General features: G+C 38.3%; 1 protein-coding gene across 3 annotated transcripts in view; it reads left to right on the top strand.

Moving 5' to 3' along the window:
- Positions 1-25459, top strand: part of PAK1 (p21 (RAC1) activated kinase 1) — a 148481-nt gene that overhangs the window by 83784 nt on the left and 39238 nt on the right. For all 3 annotated transcript variants that reach the window (XM_080814910.1, XM_080814911.1, XM_080814909.1), the window contains exons 3-5: positions 17652-17752; positions 18251-18398; positions 21683-21720. In XM_080814910.1, the coding sequence (XP_080671036.1) occupies positions 17652-17752; positions 18251-18398; positions 21683-21720 (287 nt within the window). The remainder of the gene's footprint in view (positions 1-17651; positions 17753-18250; positions 18399-21682; positions 21721-25459) is intronic.

Raw genomic sequence — 25459 nt, 5'->3', positions numbered from 1 at the left:
AGCTATGAGGGAACTGCGAATCAAAAGCACAGTGAGATGTCACTTCACACCCACTAGGATGGCTGTAATAAAAAGATAATAACAAATGTTGACAAGGATTTAGAGAAATTGGAATCTTCATACACTGCTGGTGGGAAAGTAAATGTTAAAAACACTTAGAGAAGTCTGGCAGTTTCTTAAAAGATTAAGCATAGAGTTACTATATGACCTAGAAATAGAAACATGTGTCCATATAACACTTGCACATGAATGTTTATAGCAGCATTATTCATAATAGCCAAAAAGTAGAAATTACCCAGATATCCATCAACTGATGAATGGATAAGTAAAATGTGGCACATCCATACAAATAAATATTATTTAGTAATAAAAAGAAGTGAAGTTCTGATCCATGCCACAGCATGGTTGAACTTTGCAAACATTGTGTTAGTAAAAGAAGTGAGTCACAAAGGACCACATATTATATGATTCCATTTATATGAAATATCCAGGCAAATCTATAGGCAAAAAGCAGATGAGTCATTGCCCAGGGCTGTGGGAAGAGCTAGGGGGTATGGAGTTTCTTTTTGGGGTGATAAAATGTGACAACCACAGGGGAAGGGAGGGAAAACTGGATGGGAAGAAATCAGAGAGGGAGACAAATCATGAGAGACTCTGGACTCTGGAAACCAAACTGAGTGTTACAGAAGGGAGGGGGGTCAGGGGGATAGGGTAACAGGGTGATGGGTATTAACACGGACGTGTATCGAGATGAGCACTGGGTGTTATACACAACTAATGAGTCATTGAACACTACATCAAAAACTAATGATGTACTATATGCTGGCTAACTGAACATAATTAAAAAAGAGAAGAAAGAAAACTTAAAAAAAAAAAAAAAGAAAATGTTCTAAAATTGATTATGGGGTTGGTTGCCCAGCTCTGTGAATATATAAAAAGTCACTGAATTGTGCACTATATGGATGAATTATATCTCAGTAAAACTTGTGTGTGTGTGTTTGTTTTTTTATTTAAAAGATGATTCCTGTCTAAAATAGCAGGTGGAAGCATAACACTTAGACATCATTGAGAACTAAAGGGATGATCTTACATACTGAATGGGAGGTGGGTGTCTGAATATCTGGGTTGTAGTCTTAGTTCTGTCATAAATTGGCTGACAGTTTGGGTCAGTTATTTCTCTGTAGACTTTAGTGCCTTCATCCAAAAAACTAGAGTCAAACCAGTAGACATATAAGGTCTCTCATAGTTTTGAAACCCTATAATTAAATAAATGAGATTTTAAAGATGAAGTTGGATTGGGTTGCATGTGTAGGTGAAAAGAAGCTGGGCCATTGTAAAGTACTTTAATTAATAATAAATCTGTGTGTAGACCCAGAGATTCTTCTTCTTGAACACCCTTCACTGAGTGATCCTAGGCCAAATCTATTCTGAAAATAAATCTCATAGCTCAAGATCTCAAACCAGTTTCTCTGTAAATCCAAAGTATAGATACAGAAAGCATAGAGTTTTAAAAAGTTCTTGTGAAATAATCTAGTTGTCTCTTTCATCCCTTAGTTATAGATTTTCTGTGCATGCCCTGAGCACAGAGGTTTCACCCGTTTGCTTTAAAGATGGCTGTAATTAATGCATGCATCAAAATGAGATAAGTGAAGTTCCCCCCCCCTTTTGTTTGAAGCCTTTGTTCAGCTTAATTTTATGCTTGTTGATATTATCTTTCAACCAATAAACATTTGTTGACCTTTGCTTTGTGCCTCACTTAGTCCTAGCATGATTCAAAGTAGAGTTGGCAGTCTTTGAAGTGGTATGGCCTTACTAAAGTATTTGGCCTAGAAATAGTCTAGAACTCGACTTAGAGAACCAAGATTGAGTCCTATCTCTGACATTTATTTTGTGATTTCTTTTCCTCTTACCAATTTATTTTAATCTTAGTATTTAATCTCATCTGTGAAGTAGGAATAATTGTAATTCCCGTCACCCTTACCATTAGTAGGCTTTTGCCATTTCACATAGTGAATATAAAACCATTTTCTAAAGTGTAAAACACTAAAAATATGAGGTTTTTTTTTTTTTTTTTTTAAATGGGAAACTCACTTCTTGTTTTAATCTGATGCCCGCAAGTCATTTTCAGTTGAGGAGGCTGAGGTTTAAAGAAAATTAAATTGCTTGAGATCACGGCTGGAAAGTGGCAGGGATGAGTGTGGAACTCAGTCTTCCTGTAGTATCTGTTACAGCATACCTGACTATCTCTGTTCGTTGTTCTCAACCCAGATTACATATCTGATTCACTCATGGTGCTTTTAAAGAATAACAGATGCCTAGGTCATACCCAGACTTTTGGAGCCAAAATTACCAAAGGGGTAGTTTTAGGTCTCTAAAGAGATTTGGGAAACAAGAAAGAAGAGTCTTTGTGGCCTGCGGTAGTGGCTGAGATTTGAGCTGGCAATGGTTAGAATGTCTGTGGGCATTACCTAATGCTGACCTCCAGCACGGCTTCAGTGTGTGCCTGGGGGAATGCATAAATAAATCAAAGAAGCTGTAGCTGAAGGCCTGGAGTATGTGGTGCTGGGTTGCAGAATTCTATGTGGGAAAGCCTGGTACCTGTGGTTAGGATCTGGAGCCTTTGGTTTATTCTATTAAGTCACGCAGTATTTAGTTTGGAATCTTCTTCTGGCTGAATTTTCACAACCAAAGTGGAATTCTCCAGGCTTGGGAAGAGTTTAGCAAAGTTAATTTTAAAACTGGACTACGTCAGTGTTTATCTCTCCCAAGTTTGGAGCATTTTACTGCCTTGAGCTCAGATTAGCTCAGCTGAACCAATGAGAGGTGCTTTTTAAAAATAAATCTTTTAAAAAAATAAGTAAGGCCAATGATTTGTGCTGAAACCCGGATGACTGTACTGCACCATAGGATTTGGCAGTGTCAGCCTCAATTCCCATGCTATCAGAAAGCCAAATGGAGTAGGCCAAAATGGGGTTAAAATTAGGATGGGTGAGGTTTTAACCTTCTTTTTCCACTTTGTTTCTTCAAGCTTGTGGTCTCTAGTTACATGACATCAGAATAATTCTTTCTTCTTTCTTCTTAGCCACAGTTTCTCTGTCTTAGTGAGTGGGTCCGGAAATCTTAGTCTGAAACTTTCTTATATTAATGATAACTCATGTTTGTAAAGCTTTTAGCTTATAAAACATGTACCTTTTCTTTACCTTAGATGGTCTTCAAATTAAAAACTATAATAAAAATAGTAATAATAACAAATAGTAATTACATAATAGTGATAACCGTAAAATAGTAATAGCAATAACCAGCTACTATTTGTTGAATGCCTATTAATTACCACACAATATATTAAGAGCTTTGATGTTTGTGAAATATACCAGCCCTTGCAGGTGCATAAATATTTCACTTAGTAGACAGCAAACTGAGGTTCATGGAGATTAAGTAACTTTCCCAAGGTCATCTAGTTAGGGAGTGGCTGAGTAGGGGACTGACACTCTGATTCCACTGAACAACACTGATACTCAGGCTTAGTAGGTCAACAACTTGCCCAGGGTCACATCTGCATAGTTGTAGTGCATGGAGCCTGAATTTGAATAATTGTCTCTTGCTTCTGGACTGTACTCTCTCATTCTTCTAAGTCCTCAGACACCATATAGTGTTTGAGGGCTCCCATCAGTTCAGACTGATGGCTTTAGTATAATTGATTTGGTTGTTTCTTTTAACATTAAAACTGATTTGCATTTAATAACATCCATTTTATCACTCACTGGCATATTCATGTAGTCTGCAATATGGGGAAGGCACAGTACATTCAAAAGAAGCCATGTTGGAGTTCAAGCCCTTAAAATTATCACCATTGCCCCTCCCTGACTTTGTGACTTTTGGTTAAGTTGCTTTACCTTTCTTGGCTTTAGTTCTCTTATCTGTAGTGTGGGTACACAGTAATACTTATCTCATAGAATTGCTGGAAGACTAAAGATGTGAAAAATGCTATGCAAACTGCAGCCTTTTTTAGAGTTGGTAGAAATTTTGGTGGCTATTGTAACTTGCAGTCTTGGTTGAGTTGTTATGATATTTACAAAATAGCAACTTTTTTTTTTAAGATTATTTATTTATTTATTTGACAGACAGAGATTACAAGTAGGCAGAGAGGCAGGCAGAGAGAGAGGAGGAAGCAGGCTCCCTGCTGAGCAGAGAGCCCGATGCGGGGCTCGATGCGGGGCTCGATGCGGGGCTCGATCCCAGGACCCTGAGATCATGACCTGAGCCGAAGGCAGAGGCTTTAACCCACTGAGCCACGCAGGCGCCCCCAAAATAGCAACTCTTAACAGGGTTCTTCCAAAGTAGAATTAAAGAATGATTCTGGCGTAAACTACCTTTCTCTTCCTACGTATAGGCTTGTATTTCCTGTTGGTTTAGATAGGGATAATGGGAAGAGCAGATTAAGTTATTCTGTGCACTGAGACTAAGCAGGTTTCCCAAGAAGTCTCCAAGAGTTCTCTGTGATATCTGTCAGAAGCAGGGTTCTAAGCTCTGGATATGGGCCTGGATTTCTGGAACAAGTAATATATTTGAAACGGAGGCCAAAAAAGTAAGCCTCTTAAAACTCCAGATCTCTTAGATACTCTTCATTTCTTTCTTACTCTAATCCTCTCCCTTTTCCCTGCTTCTCTTCCCCTGTGTTATCTAATTCACTTACATAGTGAAGCATTGATACACATATGATATTAGGAGTTGGGCTTGGGAACCAACTATGTGTTCAAGGTTTTCTAAGGAAGTAACATTGTAAAATATTCTGTTTGGGGTTTGGTTCCTATTGCAGTGTTCTCAGATATTTGTTAATGTGGCCTTGAGCAACTCCCTGAACTTCTCTGGGTTTTCTCATCTTTAAAATGAAAAAATTGGACTAAATACTCTGTAAAATCATATGTGGCTCATGAGCCAGATTTCTGTGTGTGTGTGTGTGTGTGTGTGTGTGTGATTAAATTCTAAATTTTTAATTTAAAACACAAATTTTTCATTTCACAGAAAAAAAATTTTGTTTAAGTGGATTCTACACCCAACATGGGGCTTAAACTCACAGCCCTGAGATCAAGACCTGAGACCAAGACCTGAGATCAAGGCTCTAATGACTGAGCAACCCAGCTGCCTCCAAATAACAGAAAATTTTTAACCTGAAAGTTAAATGTTTCAACAGAAGTTTAAAAAATTACAAGTTTTAAACTTAAAATTTATTGGCTATTGACAACTAAAACCCAGTAGAGAACTAACCACTATAACCTTCCCTGAACCTAAAATGAATGTGTACATATTATACCTCCTTAGCAAGGGTTTAATCCTTAAAATAAAAGTATTAAATTGATGATCTGCCTACAAAATATACAATTATTTGATATGGATTACCAACAACTAAAATAATTAGGGTTTAATAAATGAAGGCACGCAATAAACACATATACTTATTTTATTTATATAAAGGTCTCTGAGAAACAAACTGAGGGTTTTAGAGGGGAGGGGGTTGGGAGGATGGGTGAGCCTGATGGTGGGTATTAAGGAGGGCATATATTGCATGGAGCACTGGGTGTGGTACATAAACAATGAATCTTGGAATACTACATCAAAAACTAATGATGTACTAACATAACAATGCAAAAAAGTAATTTTTTTTAAAGAAATAGGTAGACACAATTGTAAATTCATTAAAAGTTAACTGTTAATTGTGAAAAGGGGATGACTCTTTTAATTAGTCCAAAAGTGGTTTTCATAATAAGTCCTAAAATGTAGAATTGATATGATAGATCACTCCTGTATATTTGTATCATCAAGACAAAAAGTAACTTTGCAACGAAGAGCTATGGAATTGATTGCTAGGCATTTACTGGTGCTACTGCATGAACTTTTTGGGACTTGTTTAAAGTTTTTTTCAAATGTTATAAAGAATTATTTGAATATAACTTAGTATTTAGTGTTTGTTGAAGTCTTACCTTTTGATGAGCCATGGTTCTTGTAGATTCCACCATTGCACTTTTACATCTTTATATAGAAAAATGCACATTTCTGAAGTGTGCAAGTCAGTGATACATTGACTGCACCTATGTGGCCACTAACATGACCAAAAAAATAAAGGATATAGCTAGCCACCTAGAAGCTCCGTATGTTCTCCCTTTCAGGCACTAACATATCTCTCCTTCCCAAAGATTAACTCTTAAATGAGTCTGTCTGTTTTTTAACTTGCTGTATATAGAATCATACAGCATATATTTGCCTTTGTTTAACATTTTTAAATAAGATTTATCTGAATTTTTATATGTGGGTTAGCTCATTTTCATTGCTGTATAATATTCTCTTATAGGAATATTTTCCATTGTACTGTTGATGAACATAAGCCGTTTCAGCAATAGACTGTTAGGAATGTTTTCTGACCATTCTAGTGCATGTCTTTATACATATGTTCACACATTTCTATTGGGTGCGTGTACATAGTGAAATTGCTGAATCACGCAGCTACTTGTGTTAAACTTTGCTTGATAAATACCAAAAATTCAAAGTTCAAACACATAGTTGTTCAATATATATTCCCACCAGTGGTGCATAAGAGTTGCACTTGCTTTACTTTTTTTGTCACCACTTAGTATTATCAGTCTTTAATGAGGTTAAGCAGCTTTTCTATTAATTGGCCATTTGGGTATACTTTTTTGTGAAGTGCCTGGTCAAGCCTTTTGCCCATTTAAGAAAAAAAAAATATTGATTTGTAGGAGTTCTTATTTAGATGCAAGCCTTTTGCCAGTTATATATATTGCAGATATCTTCATTTATGCACTTAATGGTATTTTTGATAGAATTTAATATAGTCAGATTTATTATTTCCTTTCTAATGCTTTCTGTTCTGTTTTTGGACTCTTCACCTGTTCTAAGTTATGAAGATTTTTCTCCTATTAGAATTTTTCTGTGTTTGTATACACGATCATATTATCTGTAAATTGTGGTAGTTATGTTTCTTCCTTTCTAATCCTTCTCCCTGTGCTTCTTTTTCTTTCCTAGTTTCACTGGCTAATCCTTCAGGATTATGATAAATAGAAGTGACATCTTTATCTTACTTGTAATCTCAGAGGAAAACCTCTCAACATTTCACCATTAAGTATGATGTTGGCTCTAGTGTTTTTTGGTAATTAGCTTTTATTGGATTAAGGAAATTCCCTTGTAATCCTAGTTTGCTAGGAGGTTTTAATCACAATTGGATATAAAATTTTAGCAAATGCTTTTTCTGCATTAATTGAATTCTATACATTTTCTCCTTTATTTTAATATGGTAAATTACATTTACTTGGTTAAAAAATTGAGATATAATTCACATACAGTTCACCATCCAAAGTGTACAGTTCAGTGGTCTTTACTATAGTCACAAGATTGTATAATTATCACACTGCTCTAATTCCAGTACATTTTCATAGCTCTAAAAAGAAACCCTGTACTTTACCATATTTCCTTCTTCCCTGAGCCCCTGGCAACCACTGATCTACTTTCTGTCTATGGATTTGACTTTTCTGGATATTTTATATAAATGGAGTCACATAATATGTGACCTTTTGGGACTGGCTTCTTTCTTTCTTTTTTAAAAGATTTATTTATTTATTTATTTGACAGAGAGAGAGAGAGAAGGATCACAAGTAGGCAGAGAGGCAGGCATAGAGAGAGGGAAGCAGCCTCCCTGCTGAGCAGAGAGCCCGATGTGGGGCTTGATCCCAGGACCCTGGGATCATGACCTGAGCCACCCAGGCACCCCATGGGACTGGCTTCTTTCATTCAGCATAATGTTTTTAAAGTTCATCCATACTGTAGCTTGGATCAGGACTTCATTTCTTTTTATAGCTGAAAACATTTTGTTGTATGGATATACCATATTTTTATTTCTTTTATTCATCTGTTCGTCGGTTGAGGGACTTTGCTTTTTGACTATTTTGAATAATGTTGCTATGAACATTCACTTACAAGTTCTTGTGCAGTCATAGGTCTTCATCAGATTCCTCTAGACTCATATTTGCTGGCCACCGTAAAAAAATGTGCTAGCAGCAGCAGTCGTCCCAGACAGCCTGGAGTTTGTGGCCTTGAGATATTGGCCTACCAGAATCCCAAGTTTGCTTTATTTTCTCCATGGTCTCTCTCTGCAGTCCCAAGCTTGTTGTACATCTCTAATGAGAGTTATTAAATTTGGTTGACTTGCTGGGCAGGTGGAAAGCTGGGACAAAGATCACTGTTTTCTGAGCCTTTGTTTATTCTGTTTCCCTCTGGAATGTCCTTCCCCATCTCTGCCTGACCAACTCCTGCTTATCCTTCATGAGATCTTTTTGGTATTACCTTCTCCAGAAAGGTGATTTTCTTTACCCACCTTTCTCAGTACCTGAACATGGATCAGTGACCTATTTACAGATTGAAGACTTGACCTCAGAAGAAGAAAGAGACTTTTCCGGGGCCATAAAGTTAGTTAATGGCAAAGAGAAGACTGGATCCATCTTCCTCTGACTCCTAGTCCAAAACAGATTTTTTTAAATTCCCTGACTTCAATCTTCTCAGCAACGAAATGGGGATAATCCATGCTGTCTGGTTCTTGGAGTTTTTGTAAGGAGCCAGTGAGGCAGTGAACGTGAAGGGCTGTACACATGTGAGGGAGGTGATTGTTACTTCCAGGAAGGGGTTTGCTGAGTGCCAGCTGGCTCTGTGACTACATGACTTCTCCAGTTCCATCCTGCTTTCCTGCCTCAGGTATCCTGTTTTCTGCTGGTGGTCCCCAGCCAGTGAATACTCAGCCTAAATTGCACAGCACTCGGGACAAATCCTGCCGCTAGTGTTTTTTGTTTTGTTTTGTTTTTCACCCCTGTACTTCCCTCTTCTCTCACTTCAGCCAAGCCCTTCCTCTTCTTATAGTCCAGTTCTGCTCTATGTTAAACTGTTACTTCATTCAGTAGTTGCTTCCAGTCAAATCAGTCAGTAGGGATCAGGGGTATCACAAAGGTAGAAGATTTGATTAGGTGAACTGAGTCTTACCTCCATGTGCTGCTCTCTAAAGCAGCTCTTTAGATCGAGTCAGTTTACTTCTCAAGGCTCTTTTTTCAGGGAGTAGAATGACGGTCTCTAAGGTTACTTCCTAACACTTTTGGTGTGTTCTGGAACAACTTATTCTGTGTTGGATCCTCAGTGGAAGATTCGGAAGTTGAACAATCATAATTACAAGCCATGATGATGCTTCTTAAGAAGCTTACATTTTAAGGAAAGGGGTAAGTCTTTAAAATAGCAAGGAACCATACAAGATAGGAAAGGACTAAATGCATGGTGGTGTGGCAAGATTTATTGTCTTGGGAATTAACAGAAGGAGGAAAGGTCAGGAAGAGAAGTAGGACTTAAACCAGTCTTTAAAAGATGACTGAGAATTTGACAGGGAGATTGGGAGGAAGAGCATTCTAAAGCAAGGAGAACAAAAAGTGAGCAAAAACTTGGAGGTGGGAATATGGCAGGTATATGCAAAGGTTATGGGGCAAAAAGTATCCTGTGGAAGCCAGCTTCAGCATTACCCTGTTTTTTCATGTGTTAATTGATTTCATTTCCTTGGGGCTCTTTTCTATAGACTACTCATCCTCTGAGCGATTCTCTTTCTGTGTCTCCATTACTGGAGTTTCTTTTGTATTGACATCCCATGCCTATGATGGTATATTTTATAGTATATTAATAATATAAATTAGAAATAATATATAAAAATAGAAGATATGTAAGTGTAAAATAAAAATCTAAATAAAACATAAAAATAACATAATTGTTCTTCCGTACAATTTTTTTTCATTTTATTTTTTTTCAGTGTTCCAAAATTCATTGTTTATGTAGCACAACCAGTGCTCCATGCAATACGTGCCCTCCTTAATACCTACCACCAGGCTCACCCAACCCCCCACCCTCTCCCCTCTAAAACCCTCAATTTGTTTCTCAGAGTCCACAGTCTCTCATGGTTTGTCTCCCACTCCAATTTCCCCCAACTCACTTCTCCTCTCCATCACACAATCTTTTAAGGGACTAGATCAGAGGAAATTTAGGAACAGTAAGCAATCCAAAGTCATGTACCATGTCCCATGCATTCTAGCTATGAATAAGACAGATGGACTTATGTCATAAATGACTGCTTAATTTGGGCCCTGGTAAACTCTTGGCCTTCCCTTTCTAAAAGCAGCTGCTTCTGGAAGGGAAATTGCCAAGTGCATAAATAGCTTAAACCCTAGCAGTTGGCATGTAGGCAAATAGTTCTCAGTAAGACGCTGAGGAAAGAAACTTTGTAATCAGACTTGAGTTCAAATCTCAGTTCTTACTAGCAATGTGAGCTTGAGCAAATTATTATTATTATTATTACTTAGTTTCCTTATCTGTAAAATGATAGTAGTAATAATCTATCTCATAGGATTTTAAGAATTAAGGAAAATAATGTGTGTTATGGTATCTTATATATGGTAAGTTCTTAATCAGTGTTGTTTTCTTTCCTTATTTTACCAAAATATGTTTTCTTAATTCAATTTGAAATTCTTTATGGGAGGTAAAATAGTAGAATGTAAAGGGCCTTGGCTTTGAAGCCACACCTTCTGAATTTCAGTCACTCCAATAACTGTAGGCAAGTCTGTGCTTTAATTTCCTTATCTACAAATAAAACTTGTCTCTCAGGATTGTGGTGTTTATATGAGATGATGTGATTGGAGTACCTATTAAAAACTGTGAGGTGCCATGTCAGGAAGAATCTAGCTACAGAGCTTTGAGAGTATTCATCTTTCTGTTTTCATAGACTCATGGAATGTAGGAGCTGAAAGGGTCCTTATAATCATCTAGTCCATTCTCTCCGTTTTCAGATGAGAAAGCTGAGAACCTGGACTATGTGGTGTGTAGGGGGCAAAACTGGCCTGGACTCTAGACCTTCTCGTTCCTCCCCTCATCCTCTCCCACACCCCACACCCATTTTGCTGCCTTTCATCAGGATTATTGTGGGTCTTTGGAGGCATTGGGACTTCAGAATTTCTTTTGGCCAGTGTGCTGAGCTCCTACAGAGCAGGGTTTTCAGACAGGACTGAGGTAGCTGGGTAACAAGGATTGTGAAAAGTCAGGTCAGACCTTGTAAAAATGAGACATTTATTCCTGTCCTGGAGGGAATTTGCCTGTCTTCAACAAGATTCCTTAAGACTCTTGCCAGGTCAAGTTAGGTATTTGGTCATTTGTTCCTTTCTTCGTTTGCTGTTTTGTGCCAGATGTATGCTAGCTTTTGGGGATCCATGATGAATTGGACATGACTGCTGCACTTGGGACTCAGTCCGGTTGGAAGGTAAACCTATAAAATAGGCAGTTACTATAATGGTGCTGTGTAAACAGAAGAGAGGGTGAAGGACTGCCCAACCTTGAGATCAGGGAGGACTTCAGAGAAGAGATGACCTTTAAGCTGACACCCGAAAAGGGTGAATTAAAGGCTGAGGTAACAAGTGAAGGGAAAGGCAAGGCAGGATTTGTAAGCAAAGGGTGTAGCTTGAAAAAATGGGAAGAGGTTTGAAAGAGCTCATTACGTTTGGTGACATAACTGGTTCAGTGTAGCTGGTATAGAGCATATGAAACGTAAATAAGCGGGAGGTAAGAAGAGGTACAGGTTTGTAGGACAGAGCTTCAGAAACTTAAAAAAAAATAGAGCAGTTTTAGGTTCACAGCAAAATTGAGGGGAAGGTACCCAGTATACCTTGTATAACTGTATACCTCCTGCCCCCACATATGTACAACTTTGCCACTATTAACATCATATACCATGGTGGTGCATTTTATTAATCAGATTGTTTATCTCTTATTGTTGAGTTTTGAGAGTTCTTCATATGTTTTGGATAATAATCCTTTATCAGATATATCTTTTGCAAATATTTTCTTTTTACTTGTGGTTTGTCTTCTCATTCTCTTGATTCTCAAACTTTTGTATGCACGTTTATCATTTGGGATCTCATTAAAATTCAGATTCTAATTCAGTAGGTCTGGGCTGGAGCTTGAGATCCTACATTTCTAATGGTCTCCCAAGTTTTACTGATACTGGTTTGAATAGCAAGGTTATAGATCACCCTGGCTGCTGTCTGATTGAAGGGGACTGGAATGCAGGTGACTGGTTATTGTTAGAATGATCCAAGGCCATAGATAACAATGCCTGAAATAGGGTAGTGGCAGTGAAAATGGAGAAGTGGATAAATTTGATCACTATATAGAACAGGAAATTAGTAACCTGGGGACTGAATGGAAGAGCAATGGGGAGAGAGAGAAAAGAGCACGTAATCATGAGCAGCAGTAGTCCATTAAGAGGCAGTGCAACAGAATAGGATGGCCTTGGGACTGGGAGCCTGGAGACTTCAGTTCTGATTGCAGATCTGCTTCTAACTTGCTCGTGACCTCGTGCAAGTTACTTAACTTCTTGGAACCCCTGTTTCTTCATCTCTCAAACAGGCACCATAACCACTGCCCTGCTCATCTCACGGTTGTTTTGAGGCTCAAGTGAAGTAATATATGTGAGAGTGCTTTGTAAGCATTAGAATATGACTCAAATGAAGGTGATTATTATGAAATGTAAATCTGTTTTAAAGTACTGTAAGCTATATTGATACTTTCTTTGCCCTATAGGGATATGCAGTCTGGTAGTGAGGCTCAGACAAGTCGACTGGGAAAGACAATACAAGTGGATCATATATTTGCAGTCCAGCTCTTCTTGAGCACTGGGGCCTTAACTATGGATTTAGGGGTCTATTTTAGTCCACAGCTGTATTTGAAAAAAATTTTATTTTTTTATTTGAGCATAGTTGACACAAATTACTTTAGTTTTAGGTGTATGACACAGTGATTCAACAAGTTTATACGTTATGCTGTGTTCACCACAAGTATAGCTATCATCTGTCACCATATGGTGCTATTACGATACCATTGACTATATTCCTTATGCTGTGACTTATTCATTCCATAACCAGAAGCCTGTGTCTCCCACTCCCCTTCACCCATCTTGCCTGTTCCCCACCCCGCCACCAGGCAACCATCAGTTTGTTCTTTGTAATTATAGGTTTCGTTCTGCTTTTTGTTTGTTTGTGTATTCATTTTTTTAGATTTGACATATTAGTGGAATCATATGGTATCTGTCTTTCCCAGACTGGCTTATTTTACTTAGCATACTATCCTCCAATCCATCCGTGTTACCACAAATGGTACTATCTCATCCCATTTTTATGGCTGTGAAGTATTCCTTGTGTGTGTTTGTATGTGTGTGTGTTTCTATCTTTCTTATCTATTTGTCTATCAGTGGACACTTAGGTTACTTCCATAACTTGGCTATTGTAATAATGCTAATAAGTATAGGGGTGCATGTATCTATGCAGATTAGTGTTTTTGTTTTCTTTGGGTAAATACCCAGTAGTGGGATTATTAGATGATATGATAATTCTATTTTTAACTTTTTAAGGAACCTCTTTACTGTTTTCCACATTGCTGTTTGTACAATCCACAGTTGTAAATTGTACCAATTTACATTCCTACCAACTGTGTACAATATTCCTTCTCCTCCAGATCTCTAGCAACACTTGTTATTTCTTGTGTTTTTGATTTTAGCCATTCTGATAGGTGTGAGGTAATATCCCATTGTGGTTTTGACTTGCATTTCCCTGATGATTAGTGATGTTGAGCATTTTTTCATGTCTTTTAGCCATCTGGATGTCTTCTTTGGAAAAATGCCTATTTGCATCCTCTGCCCATTTTTTAAATCAGATTGGCATTTTTTGGAATTGAGTTGTGTAAGTTCTTGTATGTTTTAGATTTAAACCCCTTATTGGATATATCATTTGTAAATATCTTCTCCTATTCAGTAGGTTACCTTTTTGTTGATGGTTTTCTTTGCACACAAAAGCTTTTTATTTTGATGTAATCCTAATAGTTTATTTTTGCTTTTGTTTCCCTTGCCTTAGGAGACAAGGGAAAATGTTAGAAAAATGTTGCTATGGCCAGTGTCAGAGAAATTGCTGCCTGTGCTCTCTTCTAGGATTTTTATGTATGGTGTTAGAAGTGGTGCAGTTTCATTCTTTTATGAAAGAATGTAGCTGTCCGGTCTTCCCAGCACCATTTATTAAAGAGACTGTCTTTTCCCCATTCTTTATTCTTGCCTCCTTTGTCATCGATTAATTGACTATGTACGTATGCGTTTATTTCCAGGCTCTCTGTTCTGTTCTATTAACCTATGTGTCTGTTTTCGTGCCACTACCTTACTGTTTTGATTAATACAATTCAGCCTATACTTTTATTTTTTTTATTTTTATATTTTTTAATTTTTTTAATTTTAATAAACATATAATGTATTTTTATCCCCAGGGATACAGGTATGTGAATCGCCAGGTTTACACATTTCACAGCACTCATCATAGCACATACCCTCCCCAATGTCCATTTCCCCACCACCCTCTCCCGTCCCCCCTCCCCCCAGCAACCCTCAGTCTGTTTTTTGAGATTGAGTCTTTTATGGTTTGTCTCAGCCTATACTTTTAATCTGATCTCTAAGGATAGGCTCAGAGAAGCCTGGCATTCAGCCTTGTCTTACCCCAGCCAAGTTCTTAGGTACTACAGTGAATTCTTTTATTTCATTTTTAGTTTTTTAAAGATTTTACTTAGTTATTCATTTAAGAGGGAGAGGGAGAGAGCATGCTAGTGAGCACATGAGCAGGATGAGGGTCAGAGGGAGAGAGAAAGGGAGAGAAGCAGACTCTGTGCTGAGCACGGAGTCCAACACAGGGCTTTATCTCAGGATCCTAAGATCATGACCTGAGCCAAAACCAAGAGCTGGACACTTAACTGACTGAGCCACCCAGGTTCCCCTGTGGTGATTTCTCTTAGATGTGAATTATGGGCTTACAGGGTTTTTTCGGAGTCTTGCTGGTATATGATCCTGGGCATTTCTGGGAGGGAAAATGTCTTGTCGTGGAGCCAAGGATTTGGGGCCTTGACTTGACAATGTGGAACATGACTTCCATAAGGAGAAAACTGGTAGTTTCATCAAGAGATTGGTAGTGGGGAAGACCAGAGACTTAGGGGTCCTGGGCTTTCATTGCTAATTTGCCTTACAGAGGGGTTATTCTGCAACATGGATCAGACTGGAGGAGATTATGCTGAGTGAAATAAGTCAAGCAGAGAGTCAATTATATTGTTTCACTCATGGAGCATAAGGAATAACATGGAGGACATTAGGAGAAGGAAAGGAAAAATGAATTGGGGCAAATCAGAGGGGGAAGAAACAATCTGAGGGTTTTGGAAGGGAAGGGGTGGGGGGTTGGGTGAGCCTGGTGATGGGTATTAAGGAGGGCACATATTGCATGCAGCACTGGGTGTGGTGCATAAACAATGAATCTTGGAACACTGCATCAAAAACTAATGATGTATTGTATGGTGACTAACATAACACAATAAAAATAAATAAATAAAGAGGGGATATTCTGGTTTTGCCTCTCAGGCCTGTGAGCTTAAATGGCCAGTGTCTAATATTTTTAGGATAGACTTGTCACTGAAACTCAGCAATGATCAAGCAAATTATTAAAAAGAAGCACTTATATTTCCTTACCTATAAAGTGCAGATGTTAATATCTATTTTATAGTGCTGTATGAGTATTTGGTGACATGGTGCATATAAAATTCTTAACACATGCTTGGCACATGGTAAGAGCTCAGTAAATAGTAGCTTTTGCAGTTAGCCTCTGAACCCAGTTCCCCCAGGTATATGTAGGAGTTCCATGGGAGTTTAGACCAGATGGCCTCCTCCCTAGAACAATTGAAGGAGGAGGAGCCTTGGCTGGAGAAATAAGGAGGGTTTCTGCAGATATTTAAAATCTGGGCTCTGTATTTAAAAAAATAAAATAAAATAAAATAAAATCTGGGCTCTGTAGGTCCCCATTTAGGAAGAAAGATTATCTGGCTGAGACTTGGAAGGTATTTAAGCCTGTTTCAGTGGGATTGCATTTGCAGATGCCAGCTGAGGTCTAGCTTGATACCAAGACCTTGAAACTCCTTTTAGCTGGAAGAGGGTTGTTTATAGAACTTCTGTAACTAAGTACCATAAACTAGGGGCTTAAACAATAGAAACTTATTGTTTCAGTTCTGGAGGCTAGAATTCCAAGATCAAGTTGTCTGCAGGGTTGTTTCCTTTTTTAAAAAAAAAAGATTTTGTTTATTTATTTGAGAGAGAGAGCACGAGAAGGGGAGGGTCAGAGGTAGAAGCAGACTCCCTGCTGAGCAGAGAGCTTGATGCGGGACTCAATCCCAGGACTCCAGGATCATGACCTGAGCCGAAGGCAGTCGCTTAACCAATTGAGTCACCCAGGCACCCAGGTTATTTCCTTTCAAAGGCTGTGAAGAAAAATCTGTTCCATGCCTCTTCCTTAGCTTCTGGTGGTTTGTGTGTTTCTAGACTTGAAGAAGCATCACTCTGACATCTTTCTTCATCTTCATATGGTATTCTTACGTGCATCTGTCTCCAAATTTCTTATTTTTATAAGAATACCAGTCTTAACTGGATTAGGGGTCCACCCTGATCCAGTATGACCTAAACATAACTTAACTAATTACATTTGGACCTATTTCCAAATAAGGTGACATTCTGAGCTAGTTGGAGTTAGAACATATGAATTTTGTGGGACATAATTGAACCCCTGACAAGGGTACTTTACTTCAGCACTAAAATTCCTTAAATGTTGAAGCCTTTTCTACCAGGTCAGCAGGACCTTAGTGAACATCTATTTTACTTATGACCCTTGATGGGAGAGGGATGACTACAAATATTTGGTCTCAATAATCCTTTAAGGTCCTAGCTTGGGGAGGCAGTGTACCATAGTGGTTTTGAGTTTAAGCTCTGGGCCAGACTGCCTGGGTTTGTATCTGGATGCTGCCAATTACTAACCATGTGATCTTAAGCAAGTAACTTAATCTCTGTGCTTCCGTTTCCTTACCTGCAAAATAAGGAAGACAGTATCTAACCTGACAGGGCTGCCATGAGGCTAAAGTGAATTCATACATGTGAAGAACTAGAACCATTGTCTGGTAAGCATCTGATAAAATATTAGTGATTTATATTATGAAAATAACATTCAGATTTAAATTCTCTAAATTGAGAGAACCTTAAAGCAGTCCATAATCAAATACCAAACCAGTAGGATGCAGGCCATAGGAGCTCATATAATGTAGGATGTCAGAGCTGGAAGGATCTTTGGTGAGCCTTCTCTTTTTGACAGATGGAGAAACCAGGGTTCAGAAAAAGGAAGTGACTTGCCCCAAATCAAATGGCTCATTACTAATCACTTCTCGGCCTTTACGCTAAGATCAAGTGCAAATGGCTCATTAGTGGTAGAGCCAGGACTTTAGACTCTGAAAAATAGCCTTTCTTTCCCTCCCTTACTTTAGTTCCACAAAAAATTAAGTTCTTTAATCATGCTTTGAATACCTCTTCTAATCTAAGTCTGGCATCTGGCTCTGTCAGTACTTGTGTAAAGTAGACAGCCCTTAGCCTTCAAAGGAGCCCACAACTCAACAAAGAGTTAAATAAGCCCAAAAATGTAATATCCTTGTTTTTTATTTCCTTTCCCCTGTTTCTCTTGCAGCAAATAAAAAGAAGGAGAAGGAACGGCCGGAGATTTCTCTTCCTTCAGATTTTGAGCACACAATTCACGTTGGTTTTGATGCTGTCACAGGGGAGTTTACAGTAAGTCCTGGGTCACAGAAAGGCCTTTGGTCTTTGAGAGTTCTGACTATGCACTGTTAGATTCATTTCTTTTTCCCCTTAGTATTTCTGATGCCTCTGTCTTTGCCTGAGACCCTCATTACTATCTTCTTACATTTGTAAGAGGGACATTTTCTTCACCTCCAGAACTGTACCTGAGAAGGCTTTGTATCTCCATTCCTTAACTAGCCCTCTGTTAAGTGGGTTCTTGGCAGCAGGCTTTGCATGGGGCACTGATAATATAAAGACAAATCATACATGGTTCCTGTTCTGAAGGTGGAATAGCCTAGTGAAAGAGCAAACACCTCAAGAAACGACTAATACAATGAGATGGGTACTATAAAAAAGGCTTGTCTCACTCTCTAAGGGTATAGAAAGAATGGCTAAACCTGTCTTTAACTGCCAGCAGGTATCAGAGTTTCTCCTTCAGGTGCTCCTTTGACTATGCCTTCCTGATAATGTTGTATGTCTCTCTTGTAGGGGATGCCAGAGCAATGGGCTCGCCTCCTTCAGACATCAAATATCACCAAGTCAGAGCAGAAGAAAAACCCGCAGGCTGTTCTGGATGTATTGGAATTTTATAACTCAAAGAAGACTTCCAACAGCCAGAAGTACATGAGCTTTACAGGTATGGGGCTTGAATCCAGAGTAGTCTAGGAAAAAAAAAGGGTTTTCATCTGGGTGGAAAAGTTCCACATGCCTTTCGGTGTGGGGTAAGGGAAGAAAGTATTGGAAAGAGTGGGGATGGTACTCTAAGGTGGGATTTTGGAATTTGAGAGCCAAAGTGATGGGTCTTTGCTCTGAGACTGCACATTTTTAAAAAGTAACATGACACATACATATTTAGCTTCAAAATGGGAATAATAATTCTTGTCTCAAGAGATTGTAGTGAAGAATAAATGAGCTCGTTGATATGAAATTTCTTTTTAGGTTGTAAAACAGCACCATGGAGGTGTAGCTGTCATTAACATTATTAAATTTAATATCATTAAGTCATTTAATAACACATGTGACGTGTATTTTTTAAGTAGGTAAGCCCAATTTCTTCCTCAAGGAATTAATTGTTATCGGTCAAATGTAAAACAGGCCACTAATAATAAATGTACTTTAGATGTAGCCTCTCTGTAATCGACTGTGTTTTTCAGAGTGCTTTTAATGACAGAATTTGGATTAGAATCCAGGTCTTCTAATTCTAAGACTAGCATCTTTTGAGTTTGCTACTTGCCTCTAGTAATTCTATTTGGAACACCGCTTTCCATAGCAGAGAGATTTTTCTTTTCCAAGATAAGTAACCAGAAGGTCTACGTTTCTAGAAACTTGCCTTTTATAATGTCATCTTAGAATGTTAGAGCAAGACGTATCCTCAGTATATACTGCTCCCAGTTCCCCCTTGTTTTGCAGACATTAAGGCCAAAAAAGTCCTTTCTAATGTGGCTAAATTGGTGGCAGAACTGATCTCTTAACTCCAAGTCTGGTGTTATTTCCAGTGTTCATGCTGTCTCTTTCAAAGAGCAGTATTGTTGGAGAAAGTGAGAACCAGGATGAACGAGCTAATTTTGAAGGATGCTTTCCCCAGCAAGTATCTGGCCTGTATCAAAGGGCACAGATGGTGAGGAGGACAAACTGCAGCTTAGCTCATGCTGCCATGATGGTACCCAGGAGAGGGTCATGCATGTTCCCAGCAGTATTTCCTTCCTCACGTCTGGCCCCGCTGGCTCTGTCTCACTTTTCCCATTGAGGGACTGAGTCATTCCAAGGAGGAATTGGGGTTGAGGGGTGCTGGGTGGGAGAGTTTTCTAGTCAGGATGTTAGAGCTTGTGTTTTAAGGCATTTGTCATGAACGTCAGATTAGAAGCCGACTTTGAAAGCCTCAGCAGCGAAGTCTTTGGAAGAATCTCTGTTTATGTGTACGTGTGTGTAGCTGTGTACAAGGACCAGATATGTGTATGGAAGCATAGCTCTGTGGGTTTTCATATCTTTGGAATTAAAGTCCATTTAAGTATTTGTGAATTAACCTGTGTATAGATACACACATTAAGATAAATGTGTATATATGATCACCTGTGCATGCACATATGAATAACACTGTATATGTCTAGAATGTACAGATATGTGTTCATACAACTCCTTCCATGTGTATAAATTTGTTCACATGTGTGTGTGTGTGTGTGTGTGTGCACGCGCATACGCAAGTACAGAATTTTTGTTTTTTAGAGGTTGAAGTCCAGGGCCAGTTCTGGGCAAAATTGTATATTTAGCAACATTTTATTTTTATTTAATTTATTTTTTAAAAAGATGTTATTGGACAGAGAAAGTGTGTCACAAGCAGGAGGAGCTGCAGGCAGAGGGAGAGGGAGGCAGAGGGATAGCAAGAAGCAGACTACCCCCCCCACCCCCCCCCACCCCCCCGCCCTGCCATGGCAGGGAGTCTTCTGATGTGGGGCTCTTGCCCAGGACCCTGGTATCATGACCTGAACTGAAGGCAGATTGCTTAACCAACTGAGCCACCCAAGCACCCCTGGCACAGTTTATTTTTAATGCCATCTCTCTCCTCTTCCTATTTCCCTTCTTCTCATCCTGTTGATTCTGAGAATACTACCTCAGTTTGTATGCTTGCACATAAATTAATTTCATTGATCCTCATGACGGCCTTGAGGGGTTGGTATGGCAAGGACTATTATCCCCATTTCACAGACTTGGAGAAATTAATTAGGCTTAGAGAAACTGAGTGACTTACTCAGGGTGAATCAACTGATATGTTAGGGAATTATGTTTAAAGTATATCCTGAATTAATTTCTCCAGGGTACACCTGGCTATTCCCAGGGTTTTTTGAAGAATATATTGTCACAGCTTGTGGGTTCATGATTTGTCGTAGGATCAAAGAAGCTGTACCTGACACTTTCTTATATGATGGAATTGGGATCTTGGACATTCTCTGGACTTGGTTCTTGGTGAGGAATATGTTGGATTTGGTAGAATATTTCTCCTCCTTAATTCCATTGGTGTTGAACTGGCTAAGTCAGTTTCTTCTTAGGTCTGTAAGAATTAAAGTATAAAACCAAACATGATATTTGGCTTTTAAACTTAATTTCTTGCTAAGATCTCCATTGAGTCTGTGTTTCATGTTTTATTAAATATAAAATATCATTAATTGTAAGCCGCACCATTATTTTATATACCACTAAAGAAGAAAAAGTTGCCAATTAAACCGTGAAATGCCTTTGATTGTAGGGCACATCTCTCTTTCAGAGATGTTAGTGTAAAACATTTACATTTCAAAATCAATGAAATGTGATAATTGCCTCATTGAGGAAGCTTGAATCTATTCTTAGAAGTAAGACCCTGCCTTAAGTTAGACTTGACATGATTAATGCTTCTCTTTTTCTAAACTTTAATTTTTCTTTCCCTGTAGGAAATAGACATGGATGTAGAAAAATCCTTTTTAAAAGCTGAAGCCATAAGCTGGTCATGATTTGTAATGGGTAGCTCAGGACATGAATTCTTTCTCTTTCTAGAGTGCAGGAAATTTCCTTGACCTTTGAGACCTGATGATGTTAGAGTTGGTGATGTGGATATAGTTCTATCATAGTATTTAGAATTAGACCAGGATACAAATGTTGACTCCTGTTTAACCTGTGTGTACCCTGGGCAAATTACTTAACTTCTCTGAATCTCAGTTTCCAAATCTATAAAAGTAGGCATAATAATTGTACTCAGAGCTGTAGTGAGGATTAAAGGAAGTAATGTGTATAATGTGCTTTAGTATGGTGTCAGGCCCATAGTACCATAATATTATTATTATTATTCTCCGAGTCTGGCAAGTGCTTGATTGGATAGTCTTCCTTAGCTCTCAAGAATGGATTAATTGTGATTATTTACTGACTGGGTCCCTTGTCTTTTTCCTTTTGCAGATAAATCAGCTGAGGATTATAATTCTTCTAACACATTGGTAAGTTTTTATTTTCTTTATTCTGATATGGGCAGGCCTGGTGGTTAGGGATCAAGATAATGTGGTAGATGCAGAGCCTGGACTGGGAGACACTCATCTTGGTCACTTCCTGTCCCCCACTTGCCAGCCCTCATAGTTCTTATCTATACAATAAAGGAATTGGACTGAATAAACAGTAGGTATCTCTTCTAGATTTTATTTTTTAGTGTTCCAGAAATCTTAGCCAGAACTGATATCTAGACTCAATTTTTCATTTGTAGTTTGAAACCTTAGGAAAGCCAATTTGCCTTTCTGAACTTCAGTTTTTTCATCAATAAAATGAAGATGATACACTTTCCTTTACCTGGACATGTCTTCAAATACCTGAATTTAGAAGAGAATTCCTTCTTTTTTGTTGGTAGGGTCTACAAAACCGGATTAGGACTAGTTTTTGGAGGGAGCAGATTCCGTTCATTTAAGGTCATCCATTCTGTTCTCTGACACTGTATAGTGAAGCCCTGTCCCTTGAAGGTGTATTATAGGAATCACTGATGAATTGGCTGGAAAGTAAAGCTAGGTGACCTCATCCTCAAAACTTTAAAAATAGAACTACTCTGCGATCCTGTAATTCTACTACTGGGTATTTACCCAAAGAATACCAGAACAGGAATTCAGAAGGATGTATGTACCCCTGTGTTTATAGCAGCATTATTTACAATAGCTAAGTTATGGAGGCTGCCCAAGTGTCCATTGATAGGTGAATAGATAAAGGAGAAATGGTGTGTGTTTGTGTGTGGGTGTGTGTGTATCTCTGTGTGTGTATCTATCTATCTATCTATCTATTTATATATTTTTATATATAATGGAATATTATTCAGCCAAAAAAAGAATAAAATCTTGCCACTTGCCACAACATGGGTGGTGCTAGAGAGTATCATACTAAGTGAAATAAGTCCTACAAAGACGAATACCATATGATTTCACTTACATGTGGAATTTAAGAAAAAAACCAAATGAACAAAGGAAAAAAAAGAGAGAAACCAAGACTTTTAACTATAGAGAACAAATAGATGTTTACCAGAGGGGAGGTGGCTCAGGGATGGATGAAGTAGGTAATGGAGATTAAGAAGGGCACTTGTTATGATAGCACTGTGTGATGCATGGAGTTGCTCCATCACTATATTGTACACCTAGAGCTAATAGAACACTGCATGTTACCTAAACTGGAATTTAAAAAAAAAAAGAAAAAAAAAAAGCCTAGATGACCACAAAGGTTTCTGCCTCTCTCAACTTACAAATTCCATTTTTCAGAGCGGATAAAGTGGGCTGTTGTTTGAAAGGGTCTTATAAATAGTAGGCTCTGATATGTATAAGAGAATACTGTAATTCCTCACACCTGATGCTTTCACTTGTATAAAGGTGGTTTTGTCATATTGATTTATTAAATATTTATAGAACCCCCACTATATGCCAGGTCCTGTATGGAGAAATGACAATATGGAAATGAATCAGACATTGTCCTAACACCTAAGAATCTCCCAGTCTTATGAGCAGCATGAAGGCACAAGCAGTTACAGTACAGCATGCTAAAACCTCATGAAGCCAGGGGCTATGTCTGGCTTGTTATTGCTGTATCCATGGCATCTGGCAAGTAACCACTTACTGAATAAAAGGTTGGATGTGTAAGAGAAAACTTCTTGATGGTAGAGTCTGAGTTGAGGAGTTCATTATCTAGGGCAAGAATTAAGGAGACATCAGGATATTCCAGACAAAGGGAAAATAAATAGCATGTCAAAGACAAGGAGGTTCACAAGGTATGCTTTTATAGGGAACTGCAAGTGACTTGTTATGATTGGAATGTGAAGTGTGAATGGACGAGAGGCTGGTGATGAGGAGGAATGGTGGCAGGTCAGATCATGTAGAAGTTTTATCTTTATCTTGAAGGTAATGAGAAGCTATTAAAGAATTTTAAGCAGGGGAATGGTAAATTCTAACACAATACTGAGTCACCATCAAAATACTTTAATCCATGCTTCTAGCATTAGGGACTGGTTTACTTTGAGTCATTTACATTCCTATCAATCATAAAAATGTTCACATGTCCAGGACCTTTGTAACATACTGGTTCCTTTCTTATTCACTATGTCTTTTAATCCTCCCCGGAGTTTAATTAGGTGGGTTATTATCCTTGTTTTATAGAAGCTAACACTGAAATTGGGAAGGTTTAACGGCAACAGGTATCTGATTCCAGTCTGCATTGCTTTCCCCTGGTTCATTCTTTCATCAAATGGAAGAGATGTAATTAAAGAAAGGGAAAGAATTTGTAAGTGTTAAGATATTTGGGAGTTTCTCCCTATTATTGAACAGTAAATTATTGAAGAAGGGGTCTAAACAAAGCTGAGCTGTGCTTTGTGGTTCAGATGTGTTTATGCTTTTACAAGAGTGACAACTATCATTTATTGAGGGGCCAATGTGTGCCAGGCACCATGCTAATAACTATTTATGGTTGGTATGGTTAGTCTTCACAGATACCTTGTGAAGAAGGCATTACCCATCCCCATTTCACAGGTGGAAAACAGACTTGCTTGAAGACTCATAATTAGTGGTGGTGTAGAACCAGATTAGAACTAGGGTGAGTCCCAGTCCAGGATACTTTTCACTGTGGCAGAGGACTGAGAATGATGTCAGAGAGGTCTTATAAAGGAGACTACAGTAAAGCCATAGCTATGTTGTCCTTTCATGAGGAGGAGGAGCCCTGGGGCTCATGCCATATGGCAGAGAGAATAACACCTGCTTGGTAAAAACCTTGTTTAGTATCTACAATTAAAACCACTCAGGTTGTCAAGGACATTTTATCCCCCAATTCTTAACATTTTTTCCCTGTGGTTCAGTATTCTATATTTCCTTACTAGTTTTACCTGAGGGATTATGGTTTGCATTGTGATAGCGTATCATTATTTTCCATATTGGTTTCATACAGATCATTCCACTTGATTTGTGAAATAATTGGATGGGATTGTTATTCCTATAACACAGGTTAAGAAATTGAGATTCAGAGATTAAGTGACTTGCTCTCTACCCTTGAATAAATTAGTAGGAGAAACCAGTACAAAATTCCATTTTCCTGAGCATTCATTTATTCATTCATACTATAAATATTTAGTTAGCACCTTCTTTGTGTCCAGGTGTTGGTGACACAAAAATGAGTATGCACTATCTTAGTCCTTGAGGGAAAATTTAACAGCACATGAGAGGGATGAGGGCTGCAAGATAGGTATGAGTAATGTGTGATGGGGATCACATTTGATAAACTGATTTATTCTGCCTGGTAGTGCAGGGAAGTTTTCAGAGTTGTTGGGCCTAATGATTTGTTCATTTAAAAACCATGATCTTTAAGATTCCTTCTAGCACGAAAATTCTGTTACTTGTGGCTTATTGGTTTGAGGTCTGGCTCTCAGATTCTATAGCATTTTAATTCCTGAATTTTCATTTATAAAACAAACAGCTGTTATGTGATAGGTTCTTTGGGTATTGGGGAGTCAAGGACTGGTAAGGTCTTTGCTCTTGATTTCACAATTTAGTGAGGAATCAGAACATGTAAACAGGGATTCATAATACCTTGTCAGGTAAACACAGGTAATGATACCAGGCAGATAAAAGGGAAATTCTTTCTGGTGTGAGGTAGCATGAACAAAAGCCAAGTTAAGGATCTATCCTTTCAAGCCAAAGACCTAGAACTGTGTGCTGGAGCTAAGGAGAT

Source organism: Martes martes (assembly GCF_963455335.1).
Source record: "Martes martes genome assembly, chromosome: 10".
Taxonomy (NCBI): domain Eukaryota; kingdom Metazoa; phylum Chordata; class Mammalia; order Carnivora; family Mustelidae; genus Martes; species Martes martes.
Note: the sequence above shows the minus strand (reverse complement) of the source record. Positions and strands in the feature narration are given on the sequence as shown.